The 11,426-nt window shown below is 46.4% G+C and overlaps 1 protein-coding gene across 3 annotated transcripts in view; it reads left to right on the top strand.

Moving 5' to 3' along the window:
* MDGA2 (MAM domain containing glycosylphosphatidylinositol anchor 2) overlaps positions 1–11,426 on the top strand; it is a 1,075,710-nt gene that overhangs the window by 764,801 nt on the left and 299,483 nt on the right. For all 3 annotated transcript variants that reach the window (XM_068254164.1, XM_068254163.1, XM_068254165.1), the window contains exon 7: positions 5,044–5,373. In XM_068254164.1, coding sequence (XP_068110265.1) covers positions 5,044–5,373 — 330 coding nt within the window. The remainder of the gene's footprint in view (positions 1–5,043; positions 5,374–11,426) is intronic.

The following is an 11,426-nucleotide window of genomic DNA, read 5'->3' as shown; positions in this document are numbered from 1 at the left end:
ATTGGACTCACCTGTGTATGTAGGTCAGGGGTTACTGAGCTTACCAAGCCAATATGAGTTCCAATAATTAGTTCTAAAGGTTTTGAAATCAATAAAATGACAACAGTGCCCAAATTTATGCACCTGCCTAATTTTGTTTAAACAATTATTGTGCACTTTCTGTAAATCCAATAAACGTAATTTCACTTCTCAAATATCCCTGTGTGTCTCCTATATTGTATTTGTAACTGACATTTTTTATCGTAACAACCAACGATTTATACAGGAAAATCATGACGATTAACAACATTGCCCAAACTTTTGCATCCCACTGTAACTTAACACACAAATGAATCCCCCCCCCCCCCTCTCTGTTGGTGGGCTCTGATCGCTGCTGCAGGTTTTCTTTCTATTAATTTATTTCTTATTTTATTCTAAATAAAAACGACTATTTTTTTTCTCCCCTCCCTCCCCCGACAGCCAATCAGGGCGATCGTAGGGCTGATGCCTATGAAAGGGAATCGTGATCTGAGCCGCTCCAGGGGACAGTCGAGTGTCCTCAGAACAACCCTGCAGTAGATCGCAGCGCTGTACAATGTAAATAGATGGCAGTTTCACCGTCTAACAGTCTGCTAGCGGCGATGGCTGCTAGTAGACTGGTCTCCGTCATTCAAGTGGGGATGCACGACCCCCACTTATCTCCACCCACCATTGTTGGTGCCTTTCGGGAAGGGGTTGATATCGGCACAAGAAGTAAGTGAGTGGGGTATGCAAAACACTCCTTCCCAGAGAAAATGGCAGGAGGACACATAGCTACTTTGCCATGGTGCACCCCACCTACTTAGAGCTGGATCATCCACAAGGCAATTCTAGGCAGGGCCTGCAGAGTGTCTAAGGGCCTGGTGGATGCTACCTCCCACTAAATCTAATTAAAAAATCCAGGTGACCTTCAGAACTGGGCAAAGCTAATGACCCCATGAACTCCCCTGCAGAAAAACCTTATCTGAATCTGTGTCTCACTGTTTCTTTGATGTTTAAGTGCTTCAGAAAATAGCACAGCCTTGTGCCCAAGTTAGGTTGGAGAGCTCAAAGAAGCTCTTTTGCATAGATAACAACTGAAGTTTCTTAACTCTTCCTATACAAGAAACAATATGAGATGCCGTTCCGTTTCTTAGCTGTACTACACATACAATTCATTATATCATAAGTTTATTTTCACTACAGGTTCCCTTTAAGTGTTTTCTTCTCATTTCAGTGATCTAGAGTTCCGCTTTCAGCACACTCCAGTGTTCATATAATATCTAATAGATGTGGAGCAAATGGGATGTACCGTTTAACTTAGCTATTTAAGTAATTAAAATTACAAATTACATTATGCAGGGTCCATGGCTGCTTAGTCTCATTCACTGCCTCCCCTGAAAGCCACAGGAATGGTGTAATCTATCTGCATCAGTGACTGCAGGCATGAGTTGGCAGCTCTGCTCCTGTTTCTTCACTAAGAGCTCTGCTGGAATCCTCAGTGTTCTGCCAGATCAAATCATCTGGTTCACGCCTGACAACAGCTGTGTGCAGATTCTGAAAAATAAGATACTGTTATAAAGAGCCTCCTAAGGATCCCTCTTGTCATACATATTCACATCCCCAATCACCAGCAAGCATGAGCCAGCAAACCTGAGGGATGCCAAGGATTCCTTCCTTCACACAAGAGTGCAACTCTGAGCCACCTGTTTATCCCCTCTCTCCACTGGGTGCTTCATTCTAGTTAGCTATTCATTTACCATGCATTGCCATTTCCAAGAAGGATTTGGACTAGAGAAATGAACAGGTTAGAAAGCTAACATGCGACGGTTGGGTATGGAGAGCAATAAAACAGCTACAGCCATGCTAAACTCTGAAAAATGCATATCTAGTTCTGACTAGTTCAATGCTGCCCTGCAACCCTACATGCCCCTACTGCTATTTTTCATAGATGTGTGTTTGACTTCCTGCCTGCCCTCTTCTTTCACCAGGCAAAGAATGGGATGGCGATGCTTAGGAGAATTCATGGAGAAGCATGTGATCAGTTTGATCAGCTGATAGAATTGTAAGGTTCTGATTTGCTAGTTATGATCGTGTGCTAAACCAGGAAGACATCACAGCAAATCAGAGCCTTACAAATCCATCAGCTGATCAAACCGATCACATACTTCACCATGAGGTCTCCTGAGTGTTGCCATCCCTAGCAACCATCTCCATATTATAGCTTTGCATGTTCATATTCACTCTTCTATACACGAACACTGGGAAGTTCGTTTAGTGCCATCCACAAACCTATGAACCCCCACCGAAACACGCAGCAGTTGTGCTGGCTGTCCCACCTGTCACGTCTCCCTTATTTCCTTGTTCATCATAGCTACAGATGCCTCTTAGTATTAGGTAGCCAGCAGAACCCTCAATAATAATGCCTCATCAGGACTCAGCATAGGAAGGAGGGAGGAAAGCACTTGAGGCGGGGAGTGAGCCGCCTCTCCATCATCAGGTGCCTGTAGGCATGTGCCTACAGTGCCTTATGGTAAATTTGGCCCTGTGAGTATATACAGTATATATATTCACTAACAACAGTTTGCTTGTGGTGCTTCATCTAAACACTGTTTAGCCAGCCTATACCTCAAAACATCCCTGATTCCTTCATTTATTAGAACTGAAAACAATTGCTCGGTAACTGGAGCAAAATATCTCCTACAACACAAAAAGCACCCGTGCAGTTGAATTAATTTACTTTTTTTTTTTTAGATACAGTTGTTCTCAGACCATAATAAATGAGCCTTAGAGTACTTTACACAGTGCGTGTAGCTGTTTACCAGGCGTTTCGCTTAGACAATGGGAAGCCTCTCGTTGCTCAGTACACAACCAATTATTTATTTTCTTCACTTTAGAAGCAGAATTAGCACATCGTGCAGTGCAGTCATTTAGGCGGTATGAATATTCTGGACCATTTCTAAAGTAAGCAACAGCCCGGCTTTAATTAAGCAATTGTGTAAATCTGCTTATTAAACATTGGAATTAATAAATTATTCAAGAATATACTGGCTTGCGAGCCTGGGCAGAAACTAAAAATACTCTCTGCATCGGGGCGGCGGAGAAACTGAGTTAAGCTCAGTAATGGCTTTTAAAATTTGAGATAGTTACAGAGACGAGATTATAGGCATATTTCCCCTTTCGGTACAAACGCCATCTGAGCAATTCAATTAAGATACATGCAAGGTCAGCACTTGCGCATCCCTAAATGAGGATTTAACTGGTTAATGCATTAAAGTGAATTTCTCTTTCAGCCTTTTAGATAATGTATGTGAATGTGATCAACTTGAAGAATAAGTGTACATATATGATTATAATATGTTTAGCCAATCCTCATACCTACTGAATTGACATTGCCATCAACCCTAATTAAGATTATTATTATTTAGTATTTACATAGCGCCAACATCTTCCACAGCGCTGTACAGAGCATGTATTGTCTTGTCACATAACTGTCTCTCAGAGGAGCTCACAATCTATTCCATAGTCATATATCTATGTATGTATCATGTAGTGTATGTATCGTAGTCTAGGGCCAATTTAGAGGGAAGCCAGTTAACTTATCTGTATGTTTTTGGGATGTGGGAGGAAACTGGTGTGCCCAGAGGAAACCCACACAGACACATTGTACATACAAACTCCTTGCAGATGGTGCCTTGGCTGGGATTTAAACCGGGACCCTGAGCTGCAAGGTGAGAATGCTATCCACTAGTGGTGCTCATTACGGGTCAATTATGATTACGCTAAATTTGCATGATTGTTTGCAATTACGCATTGCAATTACGTTATGTACAGCACACTACGTTTGCGAATCGTAATTATGCCTGTAATTACACGTAATTCATAAAAACTGGTAAAAATATTTGCATATATTTGCCAGTGTTCTGCACATGCATGGCTATTAGTTAAATATTGAATGCGAGAAATGCATTCGTATGCAAAAAAAAAAAATTGCATTCATCAGTCAGAATACTGCACACCTGCAGCTATTATTTAAATATTCAATGCGAAAAATGCATTCGTATTAGAAAAAAAATTCCTGTTCTTCAGCCAGTATACTTACACGGCTATTATTTAAATATTCAATGCAAAAATTCATTTGAATGGGTAAAAACGTTCAAGGACGAAATTGAGCAAAAATTAGGCTGACATGCATAATTACGGTTAGCGATTATGTTTACATGGAAAAAAAATTATTACGATTACGATATTTGGTAAGCGGCACAGCACGCATTGTAATTATATTGTCTATTGCATTGCACTGCAATGGATGCGTTGTGAAAGGACAATAAAGTGTCTTTAAAGTAGAACTTTGTTCACATTTTACTGCATTGGGCATTAAAGGAAAATATTTATTTCCATTTAAACAATACAAGTTGCCTGGCGTCCTGCTGATCTTACATGCATCAGCAGAGTCTGAATCACACACCTGAAACAAGCATGCAGCAAATGCAGTCAGCCTTTAGTCAAACGTGATCTGCATGCTTGTTCAGGGTCTTTGCCTAGAGGTATTAGAGGCAGAAGATAGTCAGGGCAGCCAGGCAATGTGCATTGCTTAAAAGGAAATAAATATGGTAGCCTCCATATGCTTTACAGGTCAGCTGTCCTACAGTAATATCAAATTCAATGAAACAGTAGCGAAAACTGTGCAATGCTGCTAGATCAAACTTTAAAAATCGTCCTTCTCATCGCTATCAAGAAACCCATTTTGCTCATTTTCAACACCTGGACTAATCCACTGGCAGCAAATTTCGAGGCTCCTCCTATCTGCCAGCTTTTTGTTAGAGGTGGAGTGTAATGACTGTATTTTATATGCCCATAAAAACCCTGCTGAGACAGTGTTCGCCATTAAATGTTGTCATGTGCTGTATATAGAGCATTGAGATTTTACCAACAAATGTGGAATTTCCCTATTAAGTCTATATTGAAAATGTCACACTCCTGAACTTGTTGATCTCTGTAGTGACAGAAACACTTACAGTATATTTGGCTTTTCTCTTGTTTTAGCTTTAAAAAAAGGCCGTTACTGGATAACCCCTGATCCTTACCATAAAGATGACAACATCCAGATTGGTCGAGAAGTAAAAATATCCTGCCAGGTCGAGGCAGTACCTTCTGAAGAACTGACGTTCAGTTGGTTTAAAAATGGGCGTCCCCTGAGAAGTTCTGAAAGGATGGTCATCACTCAGACGGACCCCGACATCTCTCCGGGTACCACCAACCTGGATATCATTGACTTAAAATTTACGGATTTTGGTACCTACACATGTGTGGCATCTCTTAAAGGAGGAGGTGTTCCTGACATCAGCAATGATGTCAACATATCAAGCAGCACAGGTAAGAATTTTTGTTGCATAAATATTGTAAATTTCGTTGATGCATAAAAAAAGGCTCATAATTCTTGAAAAATCACAGGTTAAGTGTAAAGGAAAAATATGTGCACATATGTCTATGGCTCTACAATGTTTCCCAAGCTTGTCTTCAAGGCTCCGTATAAGTACATAAAAGGAGAGGGGGGAGCTGTCACCTTATTCGAAAAAAACAAAGGGAGCCCAAATGGTGCAGCCTGTCACACTCAATAGTAGAGATGGCCTGAACGGTTCAACCACGAACTCATTCGTGTGAACTTCGGTGCTTCGCGTTCGCGGTGAGTCACGAACTATATGCGAGTTTGACCCGCCCCTATACCACATCATTAGGGTCAACTTTGACCCTCTACATCACAGTCAACAGGCACAGGGTAGCCAATCAGGCTACACTCCCTCCTGCAGCCCCCCCCCCCTTATAAAAGACAGGCAGCGTCAGCCTTTTCACTCACTCGTGTGGCTGCAGTAATTAGAGGAGGGAGAGAACCTGCTGTAGACATAGGGCAAGCTTAGTTAGGCTCTTGTTAGGCTTGTTAGCTTGCTCCTTGTTGATACTTATCTGTTGAAAAGCACCCCTAAACAGCTCTTTTGAGAGCTAATGTTGTTCTTGTGATCAATTTTTTTTTGTGTGTGTGTCCCACAGACACGTGTGTTGCATATATACTCCTGTCAGTCAGTCGCAGCTGGCTCTTGGCCCCTTGCTAATTCCTACTGTGCCACTGCCAGGCCCAGCACATTCATTGACTACCTGTGTGTGTGACAGTTGCACATTTGTAATACCAATCACTGCATACCTACCTGTTCAGTGCACCTACCTATGTGAGTGCACACAGTGTTATATAGCACCAGTCACTGCACCTGTTCACGGTACCTGTGTGTGTGACAGCTGCACATTTGTAATACAAATCACTGCATAACCACCTGTTCAGTGCACCTACCTACGTGAGCGCATGCAGTGTTATATAGCACTAGTCACTGCACCTGTTCACTGTACCTGTGTGTGTGACAGCTGCACATTCGTAATCCCAATCACTGCATACCTACCTGTTCAGTGCACCTACCTACGTGAGCGCACTCAGTGTTATGTAGCACCAGTCACTGCACCTGTTCATGGTACCTGTGTGTGTGACAGCTGCATTGTGACAGCTGCACATTGTATTGATACCAGTCACTGCATACCTGTTCACTGCACCTGTGTGACTGCACATTGTATTAGTCAAGTCAGTGCATACCTTTCACTTCATCCCCCTCCCCAATATGGGCAAAACAGGCAGAGGCAGGCCACCCGGCAGGTCTATTTGATGTTGTACGTTGTGATTTCGTGCGGCCCTGGACCAAAGTATAGTCTTCAGAAGGCGCGTGCCATCAAACCCCAAGATTGACAGGACGTAGTTGACTATTTAAAGCGGAATATAACCCTGCATTTCAACTTTGCTCTAAAACATTATTTACAGTATATTATATGCAACCAGCATTTTTTTTTTTTTACTAGACCAGCATTGGAAGGGTTACACAGGGCTTTAAAGTCCCTGGAGATTTTTGCAGACGCATCCGAACTTCAGTTAGATACTTTTTGTTTACAAATAAGTGTTTATTGTGACTCATCTCTCTCACTGAGAAGGAGCTTGGAGGACAGCCAAAGAGTGTGTAACTGTTTGTCAATAGATACATCTAACTAAATAGAATGTAACTATCTGAACGTCTGCACGGAACTTAAAACCTCTGTGTTTAACCCTTCCAATGCTGGTCTACTAAAAAAAAAATGCTTTTTGCATATAATATGCTGTAAATAATGTTTTAGAGCAAAGTTGAAATGCAGGGTTATATTCCGCTTTAACACAGAACACCTCATCTTCCTCAGCTTCCGCACGAAAACGTGACATATCTTCCTCCTCCTGCTCTGATTCTGGCACCCAACTTAACACTCAGTCGGCCATCAAAGTGCCATGGGCTCAGCGGTGTGGAAATTTTTTTGCGTGTCTGCCTCAGATGAGAACAATGCCATCTGTACTCTGCCACCAAAAATTGAGCCGTGGAAAGACCAAGACCCGCGTAGGGACCACTTCCTTACGAAGGCACATGATGACAGAGCACAAACTGCAATGGGAAATGGGATGACCACCTGAGGAAAAGCAGCATGCAAAAGCAAAGCCACACACCGCAGTGGAAGATACAAGGCCACAATTATTTCTCAAGAAAAGGTGATACCCAAACTATACCGTGATGTTGAAAGGCAAGTGCAGGGCCGGCCTTAGGTTTCGCAGCGCCCTGAGCGTAACCAGATTTTGGTGCCTCCCCCCCCCCATTCATCCTCCTCACACGTGCATGCACACGCACACAAGCACACGCACACAGGCCCATATGCAATTCACATTTTATCCTGAGAAATCGCACAATTCACTGCAGATGTGTGGGTAGTGGCTGGTGGCTCGGTGACAGATAAGTGCAGGTAGTGGGTGGTGGCTAGGTGACAGTGCAGGTAGTGGATGGTGGCTGGGTGACAGTGCGGGTAGCAACTGGTAGTGTGGGTGGGTGGCTGAGTGAGGGTGGTGGCTGGGTGACAGTGCAGGAAGCGACGGGTAGTGGATGGTGGCTGAGTGCCAGATAGTGGGTGTTGGCTGGGTAACATTGGAGGAAGCGAAGAGTAGTGAAGGGTGGCTGCCAGGTACCAGATATTGGGGGTGGCTGGGTGACAGTGCGGGTAGTGCAGATAGTGGGTGGTGACTGGGTGACATTGGAGGAAGCGAAAAGTAGTGGAGGGTGGCTGCCAGGTACCAGATCTTGGGGGTGGCTGGGTGACAGTGCGGGTAGTGCAGATAGTGGGTGGTGACTGGGTGACATTGGAGGAAGCGAAAAGTAGTGGAGGGTGGCTGCCAGGTACCAGATCTTGGGGGTGGCTGGGTGACAGTGCGGGTAGTGCAGATAGTGGGTGGTGACTGGGTGACGGTGCAGGTGGCGACATGGAGTGGGGGGTGACTTATGACAGTGCAGGTAGTGACAAGTACCGGGGGGTGGCTGGATGACAGGAAGTGACAGGTAGTGCGTGCGGGGGGCTGGGTGATAGTGGGGTTGAGTCAGGTTCTGGGGGTGACAGTGCAGGTAGCGACAGGTAGTGGGGGTGGCTGGGTGACAGTGCAGGCAGTGGGGGTGGCTGGGTGACAAATAGTGCAGGCAGTGGGGGGAGGCTGGGTGAATCACAGTGCAGGCAGTGGGGGTGGCTGGGTGACTCACAGTGCAGGCAGTGTGGGTGGCAGTGGGGGTAGTCAGTAGTAGTAGTGGGGGTGGTTGGGTGACAGTGCAGGCAGTGGGGGTGGCTGGGTGACTGTGCAGGCAGTGGGGGTGGCTGGGTGACTGTGCAGGCAGTGGGGGTGGCTGGGTGACATTGCAGGCAGTGGGGGTGGCTGGGTGACAAATAGTGCAGGCAGTGGGGGGAGGCTGGGTGAATCACAGTGCAGGCAGTGGGGGTGGCTGGGTGACTCACAGTGCAGGCAGTGTGGGTGGCAGTGGGGGGGTCACTTGGTGACAGTGCTAGGAAGTGGCATAGTGGGAAACCTCAGAGAATAGGTGACCTGGTCCTACCTCTCTCTGGTGGTAGTCAGTAGTAGGACTGCCAGCGTGCCAGGCAGCAGTTACAAAGTCAGAACCTCTTCTCCCCTCCAGCCTCGTAGCCCAGCTCTTCTCCATGTGCAGGGGGCTGACCCTCTTTCCCCAGGCTGGAAGCTGGGCGGGCTTCACTGTTAGAGTGACAGCTCCCTGAATGCACGCAGACATGAGGGAGGCAGAGCCTGTTATTCCTTAGCCCCCCCTCCTAGCCTGCCGTGTACCCAATCACGCGGAGGCGGGGCTTAGGAGGTGGAGCTAGCACCCGGGAAAGTGCCAATGGGTCTTCTAGAGGCAGCTGCAGCTCACAACAGTTTGTTGGTCTTCGCCCCCATCACCCTCTGCGGCACCACAGGGCGGGGCGAGACACAGCAAGAGCGAGTCGGACCCAGCCGGAGCCCGCAGCCAGGCAGATATGCGGCCAGGGCGGCCGGAGCGCCCCCTGGAACCCGTCGCCCTGAGCGATCGCTCCGGTCGCTCAGGTCAAAGGCCGGCCCTGGGCAAGTGGTGTCATCTCTGGCACACAGCGTTGGGTCAAGGGTCCGTCTGACCACGTGGTCTGCAAAGCATGGGCATGGTGCCTGCCCGAAGACTAAGTCAGTCTCCACACACAGCATCTCTGCCAGCACGCCGTGTGACTGCCTGCCCCAAGACTAAGTCGCTCCCCACACAGAATCTCTGCCTGCAGGCCGCTTGACTGCCTTCTCCACCACCACCAACAGGGTCCAGGACTGCGGGCGGATTCCTGAATTCAGCGGCCACTATAATAATGTTTCTGGTGCGTGTACATGCCTGCCTAATTTTTCTGGCAACAACAAAACAAAAGGCATGTACATGTTTCAATTCCCCTTCATGATCGTTACCTTGCCGCAGTGAAGGGGCTTGCATATCACAATGAAGCAATGACCGCCGGCTATATGAGTGTCTAGGGGGGGGGGGGGCACACCCAAGATAATAAGGTTGTTGCTTCATTGTGGACATACCAAATTGGATCAGCTGGACAGTCACTATTGTTCTGTCATTGAGCTACCTCAGCCCGGCGACCATATGGGCTTGAAAACCACTCTCGCCTGCACTCTGGCCATGCACCATGGCCAAAGTGCGGGCGATAGTGGTTTTCAAGCCCATATATATGGTCGCCGGGCTGAGGCGCACCGCAACAGTCCAGCACGGTCATCAGTGATGCTCAAATGTACCCAAATTCGATTTGAGTACATTCGAATTCGGGTCTGGGTCAAATTCGGACTCGCCTGGTTGGAAATGGACTCAAATTCGACTCGGGTGCATTCATTCGGATCCGGGTCAGGGGAAAATTTGGCCGTGATCGCGAATTCATGATTCAAAACCCTCCGAATTTAAGGGTTAATTGCAAAGCCCCCTTAAATGCCAGAATCACCAAATTTGCAGGTTATGTTAAGAATAAAAGTGGGAGCAAGGGGAAACATTTTTTTTTCAAAAAGACTTTATACTTTTTGAGAAAATCGATTTTAAAAGTTCAAAGAAAAAAATGATACATTTAAATGTCGGTCAATGACAGATCGTGGGAAATATTTCCCAGCAGTTAATAGCAAAGGCCCCTTACATCCTAGCAATACCAAATTTGCAGGATATGTTAAAAAGATAGTGGGAAACAATATTAAAAAAAAAAAATTAAAAACATTTTTTGGGGGAATGTTCTGAGTGCGGGAAAACTGTAAAAAAATAGCGTGGGGTCCCCCCTCCCACGCCTCTGTAACCCCTTGTCCCCCATGCAGGCTGGGATAGCCAGAATGCGGAGCCCCAGCTGACTGGGGCTTTGCACCCTGAGCTATACCAGCCCGCATGGTCCATGGTATGAGGGGGGGGGAGGGGGTACACCCAAGATAAAAAGGTCATTGCTTCATTGTGGACAGACCAAATTTGATCAGCTGGACAGTCACTGTTCTGTCAGCCCGGCGACCATATGGGCTTGAAAACCGCCACGGCCTGCACTCTGGCCATGGTGCGCACCAGTCCAGCACGCCCGTCACTACACAAACAGCTGTTTGCTGTGCATTACACAGTGAGTTTGGTGTGTCAGTGTGAAACAGTACACTAATTACACTCCCTGATTGATGTATACACATGCAAGATGTTTTAAAGCACTTTAGGCCTGCAATTTAGCATTTAATGTGATTTCGGCCCTTGAAACGCTGCTTTGCGTCAAATCCAGATTTTCCCCCAGGACTTTTGGCGTCCATCCCACTCCGCCATGCCCTCCTCCAGGTGGTAGGCCCCTTGAAACATCTTTTCCATCACTTTTGTGGCCAGCATACATTTTTCTAGTTTTTCAAGTTCGGCTCCCCATTGAAGTCTATTGCGGGTCGCGAAAGTTCGCGCGAACCAAACGCTTGGCGAAGGTCCGCGAACCCGGTTCGCGAACCTGAAATCGGAGGTTCGGGCCAT

Source organism: Hyperolius riggenbachi, chromosome 9 (genome assembly GCF_040937935.1).
Source record: "Hyperolius riggenbachi isolate aHypRig1 chromosome 9, aHypRig1.pri, whole genome shotgun sequence".
Taxonomy (NCBI): Eukaryota; Metazoa; Chordata; class Amphibia; order Anura; family Hyperoliidae; genus Hyperolius; species Hyperolius riggenbachi.
This window is presented reverse-complemented; position numbering and strand designations above follow the sequence as displayed.